Source organism: Salvelinus sp. IW2-2015, unplaced genomic scaffold (genome assembly GCF_002910315.2).
Source record: "Salvelinus sp. IW2-2015 unplaced genomic scaffold, ASM291031v2 Un_scaffold2116, whole genome shotgun sequence".
NCBI lineage: Eukaryota > Metazoa > Chordata > Actinopteri > Salmoniformes > Salmonidae > Salvelinus > Salvelinus sp. IW2-2015.
The window spans coordinates 29,708-54,578 of NW_019943453.1; the positions used below are offsets into that span (position 1 = coordinate 29,708).

General features: G+C 42.2%; 1 protein-coding gene across 2 annotated transcripts; it reads left to right on the forward strand.

Moving 5' to 3' along the window:
* The first annotated feature begins 298 nt into the window (after positions 1-298).
* On the forward strand, positions 299-24,871 carry LOC112072993 (rho guanine nucleotide exchange factor 7). 2 transcript variants are annotated; one of them, XM_024140378.2, is made up of 21 exons: positions 299-1,397; positions 3,848-3,931; positions 7,103-7,187; positions 7,667-7,800; positions 8,025-8,226; positions 9,821-9,909; positions 10,971-11,065; positions 11,206-11,301; positions 11,619-11,741; positions 13,006-13,144; positions 14,709-14,768; positions 16,418-16,564; positions 16,629-16,715; positions 17,398-17,476; positions 17,694-17,848; positions 20,153-20,374; positions 20,525-20,708; positions 21,318-21,503; positions 22,996-23,095; positions 23,246-23,300; positions 23,505-24,871. In XM_024140378.2, exons 1-21 carry the CDS (start codon positions 1,233-1,235, stop codon positions 23,625-23,627), a joined length of 2,610 nt encoding a protein of 869 aa, XP_023996146.1. In that variant the 5' UTR covers positions 299-1,232; the 3' UTR covers positions 23,628-24,871. The 2 variants fall into 2 exon arrangements, with proteins under 2 accessions (XP_023996146.1, XP_023996147.1); XM_024140379.2 differs by lacking the exon at positions 21,318-21,503.

Here is a 24,871-nt window from a genome sequence, read left to right on the forward strand (position 1 = left end):
TGTTTCATATGCTGTTATTAGTGAGTCGAGTTCCCCTGGTTTCATATGCTGTTATTAGTGAGGTCGAGTTTCCCTGGTTTCATATGCTGTTATTAGTGAGGTCGAGTCCCCTGGTTCATATGCTGTTATTGTAGTGGTCGAGTTCCCCTGGTTTCAATGCTGTTATTAGTGAGGTCGAGTTCCCTGGTTTCAATGCTGTTATTAGTGAGGTCGAGTTCCCCTGGTTTCATATGCTGTTATTAGTGAGGTCGAGTTCCCCTGGTTTTCATTCTGCTGTTATTAGTGAGGTCGATTCCCCTGGTTTCATATGCTGTTATTAGTGAGGTCGAGTTCCCCTGTTCCCTGATTTTCTTTTTTCAATAACTGTTAAATCATGAAATGTCATGAATTTCTGCAGAATGGGTGGATGGCTGTATTTGTTACCCTGTTAAGTTGTGTTTATTTGTTAATGCGAATCTATACAGTTATAGTGCACAGCAAATGTAGGTTGTGTTGTACAAATGGCAATAATTGCTATTTGAATAGAAAGAATAATTGAATCACCCTCAAGTTAATGGTGGTTTTATATTCTGCAGGCAGGGGGCGCTACAGTTCATTCTAACGTGGGATTCGGGAGTCCTATAAATTAAATATTGTAGTCCGTAATAAACGGTGTATTATGCAAAGCTTTATATTTATACACATCAACACACAGTTTAATACCGATTGAATAAGTAAATACAATCATTTGAGCGTTAAAATGCAGTAGCCCACTCTGAAATCTAATATCATGGATTGTATTATAAGGAGCTATTATTACAGCAACCTTTAATAGTTGATGTAGGCCCAGCTAACTCATGCAAACTTATGCAAATAATTAAGAGTAAAATATTAAACCGCCAACAGGGGGACAGTCTCTAAAAGCAGTTACAGTTTTACATCTTCGTGATGTCATTCTCTGTTGGAGCATTTCGCGGCAGCAGCAGGCGACACAGGTTGGGGGAATCACGAGAAAGAGGGGGGGAGTTGACAGTTTACCAGGCGTAAAAGACTGGGAAACGAAGCCAATAGACGAGCTACAATTTAAAGAACAAAAGCAGCTGTCCGTCAACCTCTCCAAAACGCAGTCATGTTATCTTTATCCGTTAGGATATGTTTTTATTCTGAATAGGCTATTATTCTCCAATTACATCGTTCTCTTCTAGCAAAACATCCCAMGATAGGATAGAGTGGATGTTATTGTAATAATAGCCATGAATTCGGCGGAACAGACGGTAACGTGGCTGATAACGTTGGGGGTCTTGGAGTCACCGAAAAAGACAATTTCTGACCCTGAAGGATTCCTGCAGTCTTCTCTCAAAGATGGGGTTGTCCTGTGCAAGCTGGTGGAGCGATTGCGCCCTGGTTCTGTTGAGAAAGTAAGGTCATATCTTATTGCCTGGATGTCCCACCTCTGCCTTAGACAACTATTATGTGGAACTTGAAGTATTAAACATTGGTATTAGTATGTCTTTGTTAKTGATCTAAACTAGGATCGGTTTGAGATCTACAACAACAGAGGGGTTATTGTACGGAGTAGAGTGGAATTTCCGGACAGATGTCCGTGTGTCTCACTTCAGCACTAGTTTGCATTGACAATGAGATGCCTATTCCTAATATAACCTATTCTTAAGTGAGTAATAACGCAATTATATTCACATTGGCTACACATGGCATTAAAGTCCCATGTTTTTTTTCTAGATTGAAAACAGACGCTTTTTTAAAAAGAAAACATGTTTGATTTTCGGGAATAAGTATGCACATTTGGCCACTGCGTTTATTTTTATTCCACCCAAAAATTTTGCTATAATAAACGGGTGTTTTTGGTTCGGATCAACTGCTATAATGGGGTACACTACAAATAGATTCACATGAGTGGTCCGCCATTGACTGCAATTTCAATTTCACTCAGAGGAAGCCCCCTCCCTCTCTTTTAAAGGAACAGTGTTGTTTTAACATTATTTATCCATCAGAGTAGACCACTTATATAGGCTTACATTGTAACATTGGGAAACGCATTAGCCTACTCTCTATCCCCCTGACTGTTGTTTGTAATGTTTGTATACTCCGTTATATACTCGGTTTTCTATATTGTATATTTTGAAATGCTTTACAACAACAAAAATGCATAAAAGTAAAGCCCATAGGGTCTCCCGAGACTAATGCACTGCATCTCAGCGCTAGAGGCATCACAATAGACCCAGGCTGTATCACATCCGGCTGTGATTGGGAGTCCCATAGGGCGGCGCACAATTGGCCCAGCGTCGTCCGGGTTAGGGTTTGGTCGGGGTAGGCCGTCATTGTACATAAGAATTTGTTCTTAACTGACTTGACTAGTTAAATAAAAATATAAAAAACTGTCCCTAATACAATGGTGTTTCCATAACCCTTAAATGAGAGTGTTTCACTGAATAATTGGGAGTCCCATCAGTAGGGAGATGCAGTGCATTAGTCTCGGGAGACCCTATGGGCTTTACTTTTATGCATTTTTGTTGTTGTGAAGCATTTCAAAATATACAATATAGAAAACCGAGTATATAACGGAGTATACAAACATTACAAACAACAGTCAGGGGGATAGAGACAATACATTATTTCAAGACAGTGGTGGGAAATGTACCCAATTTTCATACTTGAGTTAAAGTAAAGTCACATTAATAGAAAATTACTCAATTAAAAGTGAAAGTCACCCAGTAAAATACAACTTGAGTAAAATTATTTGGTTTTAAATATACTTAATTATCAAAAGTAAATATAATTGCTAAAATATACATAAGTATCAAAAGTAAAAGTATAAATTATTTCAAATTCCTTATATTAAGCAAACAAGACAGCACGATTTTTTTATTTTTTTTTACAGAGAGCCAGGGGCACGATCCAACACTCAGACATAATTTACAAACGAAGCATTTGTGTTTAGTGAGTCCGCCAGATCAGATGCAGTAGGGATGACATGGGATTTTCTCTTGATAAATTAGTGAATTGGACCAGTTTCCTGTCCTGCTAAGCATTCAAAATGTAACGAGTACTTTTGGGTGTCATGTCAAGGAAATGTCAGGGAAAATGGGTGTCATGTCAGGGAAAATGAATGGAGAAAAAAGTACATTTTTTTCTTTAGGAATATAGAGGGGTAAAAGTAAAAGTTGTCCAAAATATAAATAGTAAAGTGCAGATACCCCCAAAAATTACTTAAGTACTTTACACCACTGTATAAAGACTAATTAATTACAAACATTACACGTTTTGATAGCTATTTTGTTACGAGAAGAAGAAATCGTGTTTATTTGTTGCCTTGACATTTTAACTGAGGGGGGAAAAAACGTCATTTCTGTCACACACCCACAGAGCAATAATGTACCTGCCCTTGTGCACTTGCAATTTATGCACAATTGGGAAAAGTTAACAGCATAACTACAACAACAACAGGGTCGGGGACTTCTAAATAATAGCCAATTGACGATAGGCCTAATAAGGAGAGAAATTGTTAGGTTATTAAAGGTTATGAAGCATGTGATTGCCACTACTGATATAGTCGCGGAGGGTTCTGTTTGCACAGGTAGGCACCAAAAGGTGTAGCCGCAGGGTTCTGGTTTTCACCGTAGAATATACATACCACGTCATTTCCTCTCCTACTAATCCAATTTCCCGATTGGAGATTGAGAGGTCTTTAAGAAACACAGATTGGAGATTTTAGTTTCACACTGAAATCGTGGATCTGTACCGTCTTTTGCATAACCGAGAACGAAACAGGTTACCTACGGACGGCCGTATGCCTGCACGTACGGCTCGGGGGTTTACTTCAAAAAACGTTTAACTTCCTTCCACACAGATCTTCCAAGAACCAAGGAATGATAGTGAGTTCCAGAGCAATATAAAGGAGTTTCTGAAAGGCTGCGGGTCCTTCCGAGTGGAGGTGAGTAATTTAACCTGCCTGCTGCTCTGAGGGTTCTGGTTTTCACCGTGGAATATACATACACGTCATTTCCTGCTCTGTAACTTTGTGGCAAATATCAACAATACAACGCGCTCTAAACATGACTGAAAACACTATATCAACATTTAATTTGATCAACACGTGAGGCTGCCCCATGGGGCGTTAGCACAGCCCAGTTGTTTTACTAGCCTACAAGCAGAAATACTACAGTTGCAGCCCGTCGCCCTTTGGATACTAGTCTGGGTTTTCATTTGTAATTCTAACATAGTGTAACAATATTCCAAACGAATACTATCCTACTCAATGTGTAACGTTAGGGTAGAATGATTTGGTCACCATGATTTGGCCGTTTAACTGAGAAGTTCACGATTTTACAACTTTATGTTAGATGGTTCCTCATCCTGAAAATAATCTATGGGCAGGGAGAAACTGCAGTCCATGTTTCAGTTCTTTACACAGCCATTACAAACTTCAACTGACATTAGCCACCGTTAGCTAAAAAGCGATGGGGGCAAACCAACTCCATATTTGGTTTGATGTTACTTAAAGGCGATTTGGCCATAACAATCTAATAAAAACATGCTCACAATTTAGCTGAAGTTTGTAATGGCTGTGTAAAGAACTGCACCATGGATTATAGTTTCTCCTGGCCTATAGACTATTTTCATGGTGAGGAACCATCTAACATCAAGTTGTAAATTAGTGATATTGTCCTTTTTAATTCAACAACAAATTGTTATTCTGTCAATATGCAGAACAAGGGAATTTAACTGTGAGCACATCTACTGTCATGAGTAGCCAAGGCTGAGAGCCATATTTCAGTCAGTCAATACCATMAACCCTATTTCAACATTACAAAACACTTTCAAATGAATAATTATTATATTTCTACTGTGTGAAACCTGAGTTGTTGGAATTCTGTTTTTAAAGCACAAATGGCATCTCTTGGAATACTGTGCAGCTATCACACAATTTTCTATTTGTCATGGAAACAAGATTTGCCTCAAACTTCTGAGAGATTGTGAGACATGGCAGGTAAACAAAGGTGTGATCTGAACAGCCTCCTGATTTTAAAATCCATCTGGGAACTTAGACAGTCCACTACTCCCGAAAATATACATTTGTACACCTTGTAGTAAACTACTTGCTATACCGTGGCCTAGTTCTTGTGAATGCCTTGTCTCAACTCGACCCTGTTACTGACTGCTTCAAGACCAGGCCTTATGGAAAGACTGTGACCACTCTGTTCCAGTGTTCACATGATACCACTGAGAATGAAGCAGTGTATTGGCATGCATCCAAGTGCTATGCTAGTGTGGATATTGGCCTGTGACTCATAACTACCATGAGTGAGAGCTGCTGGACAGTTATATATCATGGCTGCTCACTGCAGTGTTGAGGCTGGGCTGCAGCAATAGTAACTAGTATGGCCTTTAGCACCCAACTCAGGTCTGTCTGTCAGGTCCTGTCTGTCTCTGTCTCTGTCTGGTCCTGTCCTGTCGTCAGTCATGCCTAACTGAATCAATACAGTTTATGCAAGAGGTGGTGCTGGTTGAGAATGTCAACCCAACCAATGGATTTTCCAACGAGGTCGATTAGGTCGCAAGGCTAAATTCCAAAAATACCAGACATGGACATACACTGTAGTGTGAAGGAGCAATAAGCTGTCATGATGGCCATGGTAGATTATTGTCCCAAAACAACCTCTACCTTATAGACATTCATTCGTAATAGATCTCTTCACTCTAGATACCACGTTGGGTCCATCCACTATATTGCTTAATACATCCATGTAGTTTTGTGTCAGATCAAGAAGAGGTCATTCAGAAGTGTGTGTGTATAGGATTAGGGAGTAAGGGGCGATTAGGAAGGGGTTAGGGGGGTGTGTGTGTGTGTTAGTGAACGTGATGAGGCAGAGATTAGAGACGGCTCAGACTGCTGCTAATCCCCCAGACTGGCCCTGGGTGGTTAAAGGGTAGGAGTGAGGGTGGGTGTGGGTGTGTGTGTCCAGACTAAGGGGGCAGGGGTGGGTAGAGGGTGGGACTGTGTGGGTGCTTAGCAATAAGTGTGCTGGACCAAACTGGCTGAATATTGCCCTCAGAGCAGAAGCAGCATGTAGGGCTGAGGAAACCAATGCCACTACTGAATTACCACTCAGCTATGAAAATGACCTAATACTCTGACAAGGAAGTAGAGCTACTACACTTACTGCCATGCTAAATCTTGCTGAATACAATAGAATAGCAGTAAGTAAACTGGGGTGTTGGCCTGCGTTAGTACATCTCCCGCTGTGGCCCAGTCACCTGGTACACTTAGTCACCTTTAGGAAGCCTGATGAAATCCTGTATTTGTACTACAGAATTAGGTAGTAATCTGATAAATACAGTCACACCATATCCTGCCAGGCCAGGGCACTCATAGCGTGTCATGTTGGCTGTGTCTATCTAATAGTCATTTAATGAACTCTAACAACATATAGTTTAGAGACACCCAGGCCAAATGAGATGTAAAACTTGAAGACTTGAAGGAGGAATACACTGAATAGGGTCAGATGTGTGCTGCCAGACTTAATGTTGGCACTCCTGTCCTAAAGTTCAAATATTAAATGGCCAACATCGCAGGTAGCAATTATTTTGAGAATAATACAGCATGAAGTGTCATGAGTGTATTAGTGGTTGATCCACAGCTAGACAGAGGGTGGATCTCAACATGACAGTCACGATCCTGACCTGTCTGGACTGAGAACAAGGAGAGGGAGAATAGGATAGCCCTGGGGCTTCCTTCCTGTGGTTGTCTGTGGTACGATGCACTGCGCTGTCTAAATCCCAGCGTCTGTACACCGTCTCAGTAATGCTTGGGTAGATTATGGCTGAGGTCTGCTGCCTGTGTCAATCAGTAGTAGTTTTAACTCTGTGATATTCTCTAGGCCTCCTTACTGTGAGAAATATCTTTACCGACAATCACTACTATGGGAATGTCTGGAAGTTCCTGTGTCAGGTTTTCATCACCAGAACCAGAGGAAATATGACCTTTACGCCGTTGCAATGTTATGAAACAGTTTTGTTTGTCTTCAGTCAGTTATATAGATGTTTTATTTTAAACAAGRATTGAAAAGRTAAAGGATATCTCTCCTCTCCCTCCTCTTCTCAGCCATTTGAGGTCAATGACCTTCTCCAGGGACTGAACTTCACCAAGGTGCTCAACTCTCTGGTGGCACTGGCCAAAGCCACCGAGGGTAAGTGGACAAAGACAGAAGTGTGTCTGGGGTGATTCATGAAAGGTTTCCTGTTTTCTATGCAAATCCATACCTGTGAAGTCCCACATGTAACCTCTAGTCTAGATATCAGAGTGGGCGTTGTGTGTTATTAGGCCTGTGTGTGTTTCAGTGTAGAATGCTGGGTGCATGTTGCAGCATGTTGAGTTGTGTTCTTCACTCACATTAATGTGTGTTGAACCTAAAGTAGCAGGTGTAAAATAAACTCCTGAAACTAGATCCCCCACATTCTGTCAGGGGGAGGTTCTCTTCTGCGCTCTTCAACCAATCCAGTAAATGTGGGGGAGGAGTTAAGATGGAGTGACGCCTTGTTAACGTCCGAAAGCGGAAGTCGCGTCACAGGCTCTCTTCCATTTCCCCTGAGAACCGGATCATCCGGTTGTTGACGGCCCCGCCGAGGCTAATGTGTGTGTCCTCATCCATCTCTCTCTCCTCCACAGACATAGGAGTGGGCAGTGACTCTGTGTGTGCGCATCACTCGTCCTCGTTACGGATCAAGTCGTTTGACTCTCTGAACACTCAGTCTCCCCGCGGACGCTCCTCCAAGCTCCTCCACAACCAGTACCGCAGCCTGGTGAGTCACACAACCACATAGAACCCAACAGAACCACAGAAACCAACAGAACTAGAAGGAACCATTTGGCCCTTGAGGTGGTTCTCACCTGCAGCTTGTGGTTGTATTTGCTCCATCCTTACTTTCTCAATCTCTTTTTTTTCTCTCCCTCTTAATTTCTCTCCTTCTCGCCTGTTCCTCTGTTCTTTCCCTTCCTCCATCGCTCCCTCTTTCCTCCCCACTAGGACATGTCGGAGAGCGGTGGGCAGCGGGTACTGGTGAGGGCCAAYTTCACCTTCCAGCAGACCAATGAAGACGAGCTGTCCTTCAACAAGGGTGACATGATCAGTGTGTCYCGCCAGGAAGACGGCGGCTGGTGGGAGGGCTCGTTCAACGGCAACAAGGGCTGGTTCCCTAGCAACTATGTCAAGGAGGTCAAAGYCAGCGGTGGGTGTSYGTGATTGGGCGGCTTYGATTGAATATTAAGTAGGGATCATAGTTTGTATTGGCGAGTATAAACATTAGGCTTATGCATCTCTATAACAACTTTATAATCATCTATAGCAGCTCTATTACAACTGTATAACACTCAAGGAAATATCTCCTGTGATGATGTCTGATAGTGGTCCCCCCTATAGCTGACTGTACCTCTGAATCATGCAGCTAAAGCAGGCTGTTGATAACTGGTGTGATTTACACACCGTATTTAATGTGGCTCTCTAGGGAATATCCTCTGCTGGCTATACATCAAATACCCATTTCATGCAGTTAGCATTTCCCCCAGCTGCTAGAGCTGTGATAACATGATTTATTTATTTTACCAGGTAAGTTGACTGAGAACACATTTTTATTCACAGCAATACAGGGTGTTATGCTGCTGGCCAAAGAGAATGATCATGAAGAGAATGATTTTTAAAGCTGCAATATGTAACTTTTTGGTGTCCAAACCAAATTCACATAGAAATGTTATTTATAGATCAGTCATCCTCACTGAACTCAAGTCTAAGTGGTAGATATGTTCTATGTGCACTATTTCCATGCTTCTTGTTCGTAAGTTTCGTTTTTGCATCTTCTACTTTCGTTTTTGTACACCAGCTTCAAAGAGCCAAAAATACAATATTGATTCTCTACACTATACATGCTTGTTTTGTTGCATAAACTGAAATTAGAACTATTCGAATTTGAGAAACCAGGAAATAGCGGCGCAATTTATTCGTAGTGCATCTTTTAGAAGAGGAATTACAGAGTGAAGGAACGTGTTSCCAATACTAAGCTCACCAAGACATTGCTCTACTCCAGCTTATTCAATGGACTGCAATGTGCAAAGCATTACAGATAGACATGTAATGCAGAGTAGAACTGAGTTTGTTCTATACACTATATTTCTATCTGCAACACTAAGTGTTCTATCAGATCATATACAGAAATGTATAGTAGATGTATAAACTGTCTTTGTGCACAGCTGTTGTGCACTATTAATGTAGCTATTGTGCATTATAACGGAGAGGAAGGAAAATGCGTGGTTAAACAAAGACAGGACATTCCATAGCTTAGCCTGTGGGTGGGACTATCCCAAACACACCAAACAGCTCCCAGTGCTGCCCTCTGTTGGCCTACTACCTACCTACACATGATGAACTATGTATCAAACTAATTGGCATTTCTCTATAAGCTCACAGTGGTAACCCACCCCCTTTCTGTATCCAATCAGTCACACATGAACATGCCCTCTGGCTGCAGAGAGCGAGCTACAGTTTTTGTTCCTTTGCTATGTGTCATGTTGTTCTCTCCATTCTGTATGCTATCTCTGCCCCAAGGGTTAGCTACTAAAACACCGCAACATGAATGTGTCCCCATTTCTCTGTAGTGCATAGAAAGCCTCTGGTCTGGTCGTGAGCTAAATGAAGCCAGCATCTTTCCCTGCCGGATAACATTGCTTTAAACTCTATTATAAAATGAATGACTTCATGTTTCTGTCCTACTCTGTCTGTCTTACTTCTACTCTACACTTTCTTCTCCTCTCTCTCTCTCTACCACACAGACAACCCAGTGTCTCCTAAGTCTGGCACCCTCAAAAACCCTGTGAAAGGCTTTGACACACCAGCTGTCAGCAAGACCTACTATAACCTGGTGAGAACCTACACCACCTACTACAGTGAGATCTGAAATACCACGAGGGTTTTAGAATGTAGGCTTTTGCCTGCCGTGTGTTCGTGTGCAGTAATATAGGTTGTTTCTTCTGTCTGCTGGGCCAGCTGTGCCTCAAGGCCCTGTGACTGGCTGCTCTGTTTCTATCTAGTGGTAGCACACTGTCACTATGGTGTGTATGTTGATGTCTGGGTCAGTGATAGTTCACAGGGACTGTGTGTCCTGCTGCCGTGACGGTGATAGGAGCACATTGCAAAGCATCCTGGGGAGGAGAAGTGGAGGGAGGGAGATATCAACTATTCAAGACACAGAAGCTGTCAGGAGAGGAGAGTATATCTGAGGAGAGTATATCTGAGGAGAGTATATCTGAGGAGAGGAGAGTATATCTGAGGAGAGTATCTGTATTGTCCCAATGGACAATAATACGTTAAGATCCACATGGAGCAATCTGATACAAATCAATACATTATGATATGGGGAAAGAAGTGAATAGTTCAGTACTAGTCTTTATGAAGACTTGAAGGTAACCTCATCACAATGTTAAGTTATCCTGTGTTACAAGATCCAAATGAGTTTGAGAGTTGAAATATGAGCCCTACAACATCAGTAGTTAAAAGCTACCTGGCTGTCCGCCATTAGTGGATGTTAGATGGGTTAAAGCCAACTTAAACCCTCCATCCATCTCTGCATCCTTCCTTAAGTCTGCTCTGAATCTAGCCAGTGATGACATGGACTGAAGAGGTCAGTATTTGGTGAAAAAAGGATAGCAGTTTATTTCTGTCCTCTGGTTTCTCTGTCTAATGGGCTCCTCATATGAAACTTCAAGATAAAATAAAAAAATGACGTGAAGAGGACCGGCTTCAGGAAGCAGAGTGGACGGTCTCCCTGGCCCCATTCTGTCAACGAGGGGGAGGTTAGGAGGAGAGAGGGTGGGTCTCCTCAGTGGGGGTTTCTGAGTTCAGTGTCTCTGTCTGCCTGCCTGTCTGTCTGTCTATCCATCAACATCCTCTCCTAACCCCCCTGTTCTGTCTCTCTCCATCTAGGTGCTCCAGAACATTCTAGAGACCGAGACCGAGTATTCCAAGGAGCTCCAAAGCCTACTGACCTCATACCTGCACTCACTGCAACCCACAGACAAGTGAGTGTGTTTGTGTTCACATGGCTGTGTGTGTGTGTGAGGGTCTGATTTGAGCATACTATGAACCTTACAGTACCCCCCCGTCTTTTAGTCAACCATATCGCTCCAGCTTTCCCCACACCGTCTCCCTCTGTCTCCAGGTTGAGCAGTGCAGACGTCAGTCACATTCTGGGGAATCTGGAGGACATCTCTACCTTCCAGCTGATGTTGGTTCAGTCCTACGAGGAATGTACCAGGTGAGTCCCCGAACCCACCCACACACCATATGATCAGTCCAGCATTGACCAAATGTATCTCATCAATACATGGATGTACCAAACGAGTGCCCATAATCTTCATGCAAGCTTAAAATATGAACCAACTCTGAAATAGACCACGTCCTGTCTGCCAATAGGATCTAAAGCCACACCTTAAAACCCGCTGTGTGGGAGGGAGCACTATTCCTCATATATATATATATGAGTACATCAACATGCTGTTTATACAGGTCACACTGACACCTACTGGTAGACTCTGGTAGTGCTGTGGTGGTGAGCACATTGTGTGTGTGTAGGCTTCCAGAGAGCCAGCAGAGAGTAGGGGGCTTCTTCCTCAACCTGCTGCCCCAGATGAAGGCTCTCTACATGGCCTACTGCTCCAACCACCCCTCGGCTGTCAACGTCCTCACAGAACACAGGTAAGTGTGTGTGCACGTCAGGTAAATGTGTGTGTGCACGTCAGGTAAATGTGTGTGTGCACGTCAGGTAAATGTGTGTGTGCATGCGTGTGTGTAACCAAATCCATCGTGTGATTTTTATGACACTGGGTTGACTGTCAAAATGATAGCGGACTATTTTCAGTTAAAATATCTGCAAAGTATTTTGTGTGTTGCAGTGATGAGCTGGGGGAGTTTAGTGTGTCACTGTGTTTCAGTGAGGAGCTGAGCGAGTTCAGTAATTTGCTGTGGTATTCCAGTGTTGACTGGGAAGTTTAGGTGTGCCCAACTGATGTATCAGTGAGAAGCTGGGGAGTTCAGTATGTGTTCATTGATGAGCCGGGGGATTTAGTGTGCACGTGTTTCATGAGGAGACTGGGAGTTCTAGTATTTGCTGTGCTGTTTCCTCCAGTTATGAGCTGCAGGCAGTTAGTATGATGCTTGTTTCAGTGAGTGTGATGTTTCAGCTACAGCTGGGGGAGTTCAGTATGTTGCTGTGTGTGTTTCATGAGGAGCTGGGGAGTTCGGAGGTTATGTGGCTTGTGTTTCAGTTGAGGACTGGGGGAGTTAGATGTCGCTGTGTTGTTTCAGTGGAGTTTGAGTCGCTGTGTGTTTCAGTGAGGAGCTGGGGATTTAGATTGTCGCTTGTGTGTTTCAGTGAGAGAGCTGGGGGAGTTCAGTATGTCGCTGTGTGTTTCAGTGAGGAGCTGGGGAGTTCAGTATGTCTGCTGTGTATTTCAGTGAGGAGCTGGGGGAGTTTAGTAAGTCCTGTGTGTTTCAGTGAGAGCTTGGGGGAGTTTCAGAATGATCGCTGTTGTGTTTCAGTGAGGAGCTGGGGGAGTTTAGTATGTCGCTGTGTGTGTATCAGTGAGGATTGCTGGGGGAGTATTAGAGCTATGTCGCTGTGTGTTTCAGTGAGAGGGGGAGTTTAGCATGTCGCGTGTGTTTCAGTGAGGGAGCTGGGGGAGTTTAGTATGGTTGCTGGTGTGTTTCAGTTAGGGAGCTGGGGGAGCACCCTAGTGTATGTTGCTGTGTGTTTCGTTGGAGACTGGGGGATTTAGTATTGGCGCGTGTGTGTCTCAGTGAGGAGCTGGGGAGTTTAGTATGTCGCTGTGTGTTTCAGTGAGGAGCTGGGGGAGTTTAGCATGTCGCTGTGTGTTTCAGTGAGGAGCTGGGGGAGTTTAGTATGTTGCTGTGTGTTTCAGTGAGGAGCTGGGGGAGTTTAGTATGTTGCTGTGTGTTTCAGTGAGGAGCTGGGGGAGTTTATGGAGGGGAAGGGAGCCAGTAGTCCAGGTATCCTGACCCTCACCACTGGTCTCAGTAAACCCTTCATGAGGCTGGACAAATACCCTACACTGCTGAAGGAACTGGAGAGACACATGGAGGTGAGAGGGAGACAGTCTGTTTATTTTGTATTTATATTTTAGGGGGTAGAGCAGCTTTAATATTACAGACAGATTGTAGCTTCCATCAATGGAATTGATCGCATCATTTCCAATCCCCCATACATATTTTTTGTAAATATACAGTCAAAGGTTTGGACACTTACTCATTCCAGGGTTTTCATATTTTATTTACAATTTTCTACATTGTAGAATAATAGCGAAGACATCAACACTATTAAATAACCCATATGGAGTCATGTAGTAACCAAAAAAGTGTTAAATAAATCAAAATATATTTTATATTTGAGATTCTTCAAAGTAGCCACCCTTTGCCTTGATGACAGCTTTGCACACTCTTGGCATTCTCTCAACCAGCTCCGAAAGAGTCACCTGGAATGCTTTTCCCACAGACTTGAGAAAGTTCCCACATGCTGAGCATTTGTTGGCTGCTTTTCCTTCACTCAGCGGTCCAACTCATCCCAAACAATCTCAATTGTTTTCCACCAGACTTTCCACTGATTTACACCAGACTAATGTCCATTGCTTGTGTTTCTTGTCCCAAGCAAGTCTCCTTTTTATTGGTGTCCTTTAGTAGTGGTTTCTATGCAGCAATTCGACCATGAAGGCCTGATTTAACGCAGTGTCCTCGGAACAGTTGATCTTGATGTGTCTGTTACTTGGACTCTGTGAAGCATTTATTTGGGCTGCAATTTCTGAGGCTGGTAACTCTAATGAACAATTTCATCATAGCGCTTGATGGTTTTTGTGACTGCACTTGAAGAAACTTTTAAAGTTCTTGACATTTTCCGTATTGACTGACCTTCATGTCTGCAAGTAATGATGGACTGTTGTTTCTCTTTGCTTATTTAAGCTGTTCTTGCCATAATATGGACTTGGTCTTTTACCAAATAGGGCTATCTTCTGTATACCACCCCTACTTTGTCACACACAACTGATTGGCTCAAACGCATTTAAGAAGGAAAGAAATTCCACAAATTAACAAGGCACACCTGTTAATTTAAATTCATTCCCTCATGAAGCTGGTTGAGAGAATGCCAAGAGTGTGCAAAGCTGTCATCAAGGCAAAGGGTGGCTACTTTGAAGAATCTCAAATATGAAATATATATTTAACACTATTTTTTGGTTACTACAGGATTACTACAGGTCTTCACTATTATTCTAAATTGTTGAAAATAGTAAAAATTAAGAAACCCTGGAATAGGTTGGTGTGTCCAAACTTTTGGCTGATACTGTATATATATTTTCCTTTATTATTTTCCACTAACCCTACCACCCCTCCCCTCATTGGAGTAAACTAGTGAACAACAACACTTAGGCTTCTACTTCCAACTTATACATACTACATACATTTCACGAACAGTATATTTTACGTTAGTTATCTTTTTTGTTTTTAGTCCCATCGATCGTTGTTTTTGTCTCTGTAGTGTGGATAAAGATCATTTCCCTGTGAATGGTTGCTTTTTGTTGTGTAGGTGTAGACTATATTGACTGTGTTAGACCTGTGATCTTCTGATGAATCAAACGTCCCCCTCTTCTTCATCAGGTGCATCATCCTGATCAACCAGACATCCAGAAGTGTTTGACCTCCTTCAAAAGCCTCTCTGTAAGTCGGACATATACCGTCCCTGTCTCCGTTCAATGACTTATGCAGTGTTGAAGGGTTACATTTACATGTCTCTTGTTGATGATGTACACTAGGGGTCACTTAGAAATGTCCTTGTTTATGAAGGAAAAGCACTTTTTTATTTTTTTATTTTAAAATAACCTCAAATTGATCAGAAATACAGTGTAGACATTGTTAATGTTGTACATGACTTTTGTAGCTGGAAACATTATTTTATTTTTTGTCAATACATACATTTTAATGGAATATCTACGTAGGCGTACAGAGGCCCATTATCAGCAACCATCACTCCTGTGTTCCAATGGCACGTTGTGTTAGCTAATCCAAGTTTATAATTTTAAAAGGCTAATTGATCATTAGAAAACCCTTTTGCAATTATGTTAGCACAGCTGAAAACTGTTCTGATTAAAGAAGCAATAAAACTGGTCTTTAGACTATTTGAGTATCTGGAGCATCACCATTTGTGGGTTCGATTACAGGCTCAAGATTGCTTGAAACAAAGAACTTTCTTCTAAAACTCGTCAGTCTATTATTGTTCTGAGAAATGAAGGCTATTCCATGTGAGAAATTGCCAAGAAACTGAAGCCTCACAGGTCATCAACTGGCAGCTTCATTAAATAGTACCCGCAAAGCACCAGTCTCGACGTCAACTGTGAAGAGGCGACTCCGGGATGCTGGCCTTCTAGGCAGAGTTCCTCTGTCCAGTGTCTGTGTTCTTTTGCCCATCTTAATCTTTTGTTTTTATTAGCCAGTCTGAAATATGGCTTTTTCTTTGCAACTCTACCTAGAAGGCCAGCATCCCGGAGTCGCCTTTTCACTGTTGATGTTGAGACTGGTGTTTTGCGGGTACAATTTAATGAAGCTGCCAGAATAGACTGACAAGTTTCAGGAGAAAGTTATTTGTTTCTGACCATTTTGAGCCTGTAATCGAACCCACATGCTGATGCTTCAGATACTCAACTAGTCTAAAGAAGGCCAGTTTTATTGCTTCTTTAATCAGGACAACAGTTTTCAGCTGTGCTAACATAATTGCAAAAGAGTTTTCTAATGATCAGTTAGCCTTTTAAAATGATAAACTTGGATTAGCTAACACAACGTGCCATTGGAACACAGAAGTGATGGTTGCTGATAATGGGCCTCTGTACGCCTATATAGATATTCCATTAAAAATCAGCAGTTTCCAGCTACAATAGTCATTTACAACATTAACAACGTCTGCACTGTATTTCTGATCAATTTTGTTATTTTAATGGACAAGAAATGTGCTTTTCTTTCAAAAACAAGGACATTTCTAAGTGACCCCAAACTTTTGAGCACTAGCGTATATGGAATCCAGTGTTATTCAGGGTTAAATTGACATGTTAAATAGTCTCTGTCTTGTTGTGTGCAGGCAGTGCAGTTTTGCTAATACAAGGTCTGAGGGAAAAGCTTTAGCCTGGCTCTGAGCTCCACGGTTTGGCTCTGCTGTTCTGTGGCTTGGTGCCCTGCCTTGGGCTTCTATGCAGCCTGGATCTTCTGTGTGTGTGTGCATGCATACATTTGTCTGTTTCTCACTGTCTCTCACATTGACTGGGATTCAATACTTTAAAACAGCTTCCTTTTATTTGTTTGTGTCTCCATGGCTTCAGGCTCGGTGTCAGGAGGTGAGGAAACGTAAGGAGCTGGAGCTGCAGATTCTAACTGAGACGATCAGACGCTGGGAGGGAGATGACATCAGAACCCTGGGCCCTGTCCTGTACATGTCACACACACTCTGCCACACACACGGATCAGAGGTAAGACGCGCATCTAAAATCTACACCCAGGAACGTCTTAACAGTGTGTGTTTGTCMTCTTTAGGAGAAGAGTGAACGCTACCTCCTGCTGTTCCCAAATGTTCTCCTACTGCTGTCTGCCAGCTCCAGAATGAGTGGATTCATCTACCAGGTCAGGATCTCGCTCTCGCTCTGTCCTTTGTTAGTATTTAGGGCCCTATAGAATCCGCTTTGTGGAGAGCATGACGGAATCGTGGAATCGAGACATTAAAACGTAATTCAACAATATTCAAAAATGTATTGAACTTAGTAGGAAATCAACTAAATGGTTTGAACTTATTATAAAAGTCATTAATTCGCCCAAGATTATCATGACATAAATCAAATGCATCAGTGATTCATATTTTCCTTCAACTTTCTGAAGGGGCAACGGCACAGGAATGCCTGTCTGTGTGTGCGCGTGTTTGTCTACCACTTCTTGTAGTCGTTAGCGATTATACTAATGTGTTGCCAACTGTCTTCTGGTAGATGGTAAGGTTTTCCCAAAAACCTTCTCAATTAAATGTTAAACCTGCAATATGTGGCTTTTTGCGTGACCCAACCAAATTCACATAGAAATGTGAGTTATAGATCTGTCCATCTCATTGAAAGCATGTCTAAGAAGTGGTAAATCTGTTCTATGTGCGCTATTTCTATGCTTCCCGTTCTTAAGTTTAGTTTTTACTTTCGGTTTTGTACACCAGAAAAACTGTGAAGAAACGGAATCAGGCAAAAATCGAACGGATTGTATAGTGCCCTTAAGTATGTAAACACTAAAGGTTTCTGTAACTCTTTGTCGTTGATTTGCTTTAAAGGGTAAGCTGCCATTGACAGGAATGCTTATCTCAAGGATAGAAGATTGTGAGGTGGTCAAAAACGCTTTTGAAATATCAGGTATGTTTACTTGTGGAGTTTAAACAGCTCAAATTAAGGGTAATGTCTGTAATTACGTGTGTGTGTGTGGACATGTTTACCTATACTTGTGGGGACCCAAAGGAAAAATGCTATTTCTAGGGGGTTACGGTTGATGTTAGGCAAAATACGATTTTGAATGGGAATAAATTGTGTCCCCACAATGTTAGTTAAACAAGAGTTTGTGTGTGTATTACAGGAAGTACGTGTGAGCGGATGCAGGTGGTATGTAACAACCAGCAGGATTTGCAGGAGTGGGTGGAGCATCTGTCAAGACACACTCAGATCAGAAACGCCCCCTCCGTGATCATGACCACACCCACCGCCAAGCCCCAGTCTGTCCCCTGCCACACGGTAACACCCCCTACCTCTCCAGTCTGTCAGTTAAAGGGACAGGTATCAACGTTTGTCTGACATTTTTCTTGTGTAGATCCAGGTACATGGATTAGCATATTTGTAGGTTTAAATCCCAAATGAATGGGAAGGATAATGCTGCGTTCATGACATCTTGTAAATCCGTAAATATGACCATACCACTGGGAAGGATAATTCTGCGTTCATGACATCTTGTAAATATGACCATACCACTGGAAGGATAATGCTGCGTTCATGACATCTTGTAAATCCGTAAATATGACCATACCACTGGGAAGGATAATGCTGCGTTCATGACATCTTGTAAATCCGTAAATATAACCATACCACTGGGAAGGATAATGCTGCGTTCATGACATCTTGTAAATTCGTAAATATGACCATACCACTGGGAAAGACCCATTTGAATGGCCCTCCAACTGGTAATCACTAGTGGGAAACTCGTCTCATCACAGACTTCTCCCACATGTTGAACTTTGATGTCACATACTGAGGAAATTAACTCTATAACAGCATTTTCGGCAGTTAAATGCAACAATAAAACATTATTTATAAAAAGCAATCTATTAATATAGTTTTTGAACACTATCATTTGTTTACAAGCTAGCTAGCTTTTTTTTTTACATTTATGGTTGAAGATTGTTTGCCCGTTAGCCAGGCAGCGATTCTCAACGACTTCAAAGCACTTGAATGCATCCAACTCGTATTTACAACTGGTTATTACTAGAGGCCGACCGATTATGATTTTTCAACGCCGAAACCGATTGTTGGAGGACCAAAAAAAGCCGATACCAATTAATCGGCAGATTTTATTTTTTTCCTTTTTTTCCAAATACATATTTGTAAAATGACAATTACCACAATACTGAATGAACAATGAACCCTTTTATTTTTAACTTAATATAGTACATACATAAATAATGAAATGTTCAATTTGGTTTAAATAATGCAATAACACAGTGTTGGAAAAGAAAGTAACAGTGTAATATGTGCCATGTAAAAAAGCTAACTTAAGTTCCTTGCTCAGAACATGAGAACATATGAAAGCTGGTGGTTCAAAATTCCCAGTTAAGAAGTTTTATGTTGTAGATATAGGAATTATGACGCGTCGACTATTTCTCTCTATACCATTTGTATTTCATWTACCTTTGACTATTGGATGTTCTWATAGGCACTTTAGTATTGCCAGSCTAATCTCYGGAGTTGATAGGCTTGAAGTCATAAACAGCGCTGTMCWWCAAGCATTGCTAAGAGCTGCTGGCAAACGCAGTAAAGTGCTGTTTGAATGAATGCTTACGAGCCTGCTGGTGCCTACCACCGCTCAGTCAGACTGCTCTATCAAATCATAGACTTAATTATAATAAACACACAGAAACACGAGCCTTAGACATTAATAATGGTCAAATCCGGAAACTAATTTCAAAAACAAAACGTTTATTCTTTCAGTGAAATACAGAACCGTTCCATATTTTGTCGAACGGGTGGCATCCCTAAGTCTAAATATTGTACATTGCACAACCTTCAATGTTATGTCATAATTATGTAAAATTCTGGCATTAATTACGGCCATTGTTAGGAAACGAGCCAGATGGCCCAAACTGTTGCATATACCCTGACTCTGCTTGCACTGGAGGCAAGAGAAGTGACACAATTTCCCTAGTTAATATTACCTGCTAACATGCATTTATTTTTAACTAAATATGCGGTTTTAAAAAATATACTTCTGTGTATTGATTTTAAGAAAGGCATTGATGTTTATGGTTAGGTACATTTGTGCAACGATTGTGCTTTTTTTACGAATGCTCCTTTGTTAAATCATCACCCGTTTGGCGAAGTTGAAGTAGGCTGTGATTCGATAATAAATTAACAGGCACCGCATTGATTGATTATATGCAACGCAGGGCAAGCTAGTTAACCTAGTAATATCATCAGCCATGTGTAGTTAACTAGTGATTATGTGAGGATTGATTGTTTTTTATAAAATAAGTTTAATGCTAGCTAGCAACTTACCTTGGCTCCTTTTGACGCTGCACTCGTAACAGGTGGTCACCCTGCCACGCAGTTTCCTCGTGGATTGCAATTTAATCGGCCATAATCGGCGTCCAAAAAGGGCGATTACCGATTTATGAAACTTGAAATTGGCCAATTTAATTGGCTAATTAATTGGCCACGCAGCAAGCATAATTTCATTCCAAGAAATACTACTGTATATATGATATACTCTCTTTTTTGTACCCGTCTTAAACTTCTTCCCTCTGTTCTCTCTCTCCCCTTCTCCCCCAGCTCCCGTCCCATCCCCTGACCCCCTCCAGACACTCAGAGAGTAGGGGTGTATCTGGGGGCCCTGCCTACCACACCCTACCCCACCCCTCCTCCCACGGGGRCCCTCAAACCRCCCCCATGTGGGGTCCCCTGGAGCCCCCCAGCACCCCCAAACCCTGGAGCCTCAGCTGCCTCCGCCCCGCGCCCCCACTCAAGCCCTCGGCAGCACTTTGRRATAAAGAGGTATGGTCCTGGGCCTTTSGTCTAAGAGGGAATAGGTTCCAAKCAGTAATAGCKAGCACAGTTTCAGAGATGATGCCTTTATCAATAYAARKSRKSAKSTSMYSMYTTRTAAGAGAGCCTCTCTRRRRCTRTTTATCTCCCTCTCTCTAGGATKTGAGTAAAAGTCCTAAGAGTATGAAGAAGCTGCTGCCTAAGCGTAAGCCTGAGAGGAAACCTTCAGATGAGGACTTTGCTACCAGGAAGAGTACTGCAGCTCTGGAGGAGGATGCCCAGATCCTGAAAGTGATCGAGGCCTACTGCACCAGCGCCAAAACACGACAGACACTCAACTCAAGTAAGACTACGCCGCAAACACACAACCTGTCAGAGACTCAATACTTCAACCAATACCAACTAGTCTTTGGTGTCATTTGACTTCTTCGAAGCCTGTCTTTTATTTCTGTACTAACATGAACCATGTCCAGATTAGTTCTAAGACTTCACAGGTTCTGGATATATGCCCTTTGACAGTTGAATCTAAACAGCTATACTCTAGTGTCTAGTCTATTGCTACTCATAGTTCAGTGTTGTCTCCTCTCTTTAACTATGTTCTCTCCTGTTTCTTTTCTCTCCCCTCATCCCCTTTGTATTCTGTTATTCTCCGCTCTGTTCCTCCTCCTTTTGGTTTCTCCTCCTTTTGGTCTGTTCCTCCTCCATTTTGTGTCCTCTACCTTTAAAAAAAATATATATATATTTATTATTATTTTTGTCCTCATCCATAACCCCACCATCCCACCTCGTTTTAAATATATCTGTATATTATTTATCCAATTATTATGGATCCCTCTCTCCACAACCCACCTCAACAATTATTTGTCCCCGCCCCCACACCGCTTTATTATGGTTTGATCCACTCTCCCTCCTCGTTCCGTATGGTTTGATCCACCCCCCCTCCTCGTTCCAGCATGGCAGGGTACTGATTTGATGCATAACCACGTGCTGGCCGAGCCAGTTGACCGGTCCAGTGTGGACACTATAGGTTGCCGTAGCAGCCTGTCCAGAGGGACCGAGCCCTGGTCTGACCTATCAGAGGACTCGGATTATGACAGTATATGGACCGCCAGTAGTTACAGGACCTCCTCCGCTTCTCGTAAGAGCTCTAGTCGCTCCTCCCATATACCCCGCTCCCCCACACCTTTTTTTAGTCAACTATTTTATTTTGAACGAGAAATATGATTTTCTTTCATCGTAGTTTTGGAATCCCATTGCTGGCTAGGCCACATTCAGTATGAAAATGTTGTAGATAGAAATGCAGTGAATAGAGCTGACATGATTTCTTATTCTACATGTTTGTTCTACATAATACATTTCTATCTGAATGTTGGCCAACGTGTCCTGCTGAACGCGGCCCTGGCTTTCCTTCAGCCACCATTTGTAGTCTCTCCCTCTCCCTTAGTCATGGTTCGTTATGTGTGGTTTACAGTAGCTGTGTCTGCTGTTTCTGTGAAATGTTTGTCAAGCCAACCTCTCAGAAACTGAAGATAGGAGGAACCTAACATGAACTCTCTCCCTTATGTATGTATGCACAGTGCCTTGCAAAAGTATTCACCCCCCTTGGCGTTTTTCCTATTTTGTTGCATTACAACCTGTAATTTAAATTGATTTTTATTTGGATTTCATGTAATGGACATACACAAAATAGTCCAAATTAGTGAAGTGAAATGAAAAAATAGCTTGTTTAAAAAAATGCTGTGCTAACATAATTGCAAAAGGGTTTTCTAATGATCAATTAGCCTTTTTAAAATGATAAACTTGGATTAGCTAACAACTTGCCAATGGAACACGAGTGATGGTTGTTGATAACGGGCCTCTAGATATTCCATAAATGAGCCYTTTCCTGCTACAATAGTCATTTACAACTTAAACAATGTCTAAACTGTATTTCTGATAAATTTGAAGTTATTTAAATTGGCAAAAAGTAGCTTTTCTTTCAAAAACAAGGACATTTCTAAGTGACCCCAAACTTTTGAACGGTAGTATATACACACACTCACACACCCTTCTCCCCTCAAAAGACCTCGGTGGACAAAGGGAATAACTGCTCCTCAGCCTCCCTTCTGTTCTCAACTATTAACGGCTTCAAAGGACCTGGTGTCATGTTACAATCATTAAAATGATGAGTTAATATGCTGCTGTCATAGCTTAGATCTCCCTTGGAGAACAGAGATATTGAATCTCAATGGGATCTCCTGTATGAATACAGGATAAATGATAGATGAGAGGGAGACTTGATTTGCCAGGTCAAGTTCTCCTCCTCTACCACACCTGTCCTGTTCCTTCCACAGGCCCCCTTTGACTAGCCACTTATTTGAATCTGGTTTGGGCTGTGTCCTAATACTCTAAAATGGCCTCCTTGTCTTCTTTCCTTCATTGCCGCTGATAAATGAAAGGGCTACTATAAAGGGCTGTGATCAGAGGGGACAGGACACAAGGAGAAGAGACTAGTTTGAACTATTGACCTACAGCCTTAGTGTGTCAAACCTCTACGGAAAGGTCACCCTCCCTCAGTCAGCCAATCAGTCAATGAGTCATCCCGTCCATCGACCAATGTGCTCTGCTGACYGTCTTGTTTRACCAATCAGGATCCAGGGAGAAGTCAGGTCTGCACATGCTCTTCCCTGAGGAGGAGAAGATCATCGTGGAGGAGACCAAGAGCAACGGACAGACTGTCATCGAGGAGAAGTAAGCACTACATTCCTCCCTGAACTACCAGTGCGTTAGATTGGGAGAACTCACTTCACACGTTCAGAAGTTTATATGTTCCCTAATGGGGTTTATTGATAATGGTGTGCTGTGGTTGGGTTGGTTAACTAACATGTCTGTCTGCCTTAGGACTCTAGTAGACACGGTGTATGGGCTGAAGGATGAAGTACAGGAGCTGAAACAGGTGAGCGTTCAGGAGAGTTCTCTAAACCGTCACATCAAATAGCATGTCAGTCATACAGCATCAGCATCATAATGAATCAGAGGCTCTATGACAAGGAAACTCTAAGCATATACATCCCAGAACCAGAGCTCTGTTCATTCCAGGCATGTGCGATTTAGAGCCTTTTCTAAGATCCAGCGGCCATCTTTGTTCCCACCCAAACAGGACAACAAGAAGATGAGGAGGACCCTGGATGAAGAGCAGAAAGCCAGGAAGGAGCTGGAGAAGATCCTGAGGAGAGTCCTGAAGAACATGAATGACCCCACCTGGGATGAGACCAACCTGTGAATACTCAGATGACATCACATCAACGTGGTTGGGTTCGGGCTCCACCGTGACGAGACCAACCTGTGAATACTCAGATGACATCGCATCAACGTGGTTGGGTTCGGGCTCCACCGTGACTGGACCAAAGTTGTTAACCACAAAGCCATCTGACGTAACACTGTGAACTGACACACTGTGGAACACTGATCTGTCACTGTTGTAAGAGACTGGGTGTGGTCCAAAGTCAAAACAGCCAATGAAAATGCAACGTAGCGTCCCTGAATCACTCTGGAAGACTATTGGCTGCGACATGGACCTCAGACCTCTTTGTGTTGATCTGGGATTGGAAAGAGGCTGGAACAATCACACTAGTGAAGATACGTGGTTTGCTCTTCTCATCTTTGCTGATCTGCACTGGTATGTGCAGTAGGTCCCTAGTGCCTACAAAGGGATTTCCTTCCACCTGTCCAGTTTGATGCAGATGAAAGACGAGGAAAGGTAGCCACAGTAGACTATTGAGATGCAACCCAGACGATTTTGACAGATGAGGATTTTGTCACTGCCTGCATTACCCTGCTGCCAAGCTCCTCAACACCCCCACCCTCCTCTTACCCCACTKTGGAGCATCTCCCTGCCCATTCCTCTGAGCCTTGTAGGAACCTATGGCCAACACACAGAACAGCATAACCTCTAGCTCATTCTGCATGTTTCCATGGAAACCTTAGCAATCCAATACTGGAACGTTTTCAGGTGATTTTTGATGCTTTCTGATGATGATTATTTGAAATATTCTGGATGACCTATTTCTTGTTTGTTACTGTTATTTTACCTGATAATGGACTTTCTATTTTAATGCTTTCCTGAAAACACTGTATTTCTACTTTTGCTTTTCTAGTTTGTCACTTATGATTTGTACAGAAACTAACCGTAGCGTCTCAAATTAATATCATGAAATGTGCCTTGGGGAAATTATTCCATGATATTAGCTTACATTTCTGGCAGGCTCTTCAGTTTAAAATACTTCAAATATTCCAATGCAATATTGATTCCAATGATGAACACTAATGTAAGCTACTTATCTAACTATTTCAGATTCTATGTTATGTCTGTAATTTATGTATTTAAATGAAATTGACTGAGAAAGGTATTGTGCACTCCTTAAGTCTATTGTTCAGTGAAAACCTCCCTCCCATATCCCTCCTATTTATTACCTCTTCCTCTATCACTCTTCTCAGCTTGTCTCTGAATTAAACCAGTAAACTGAA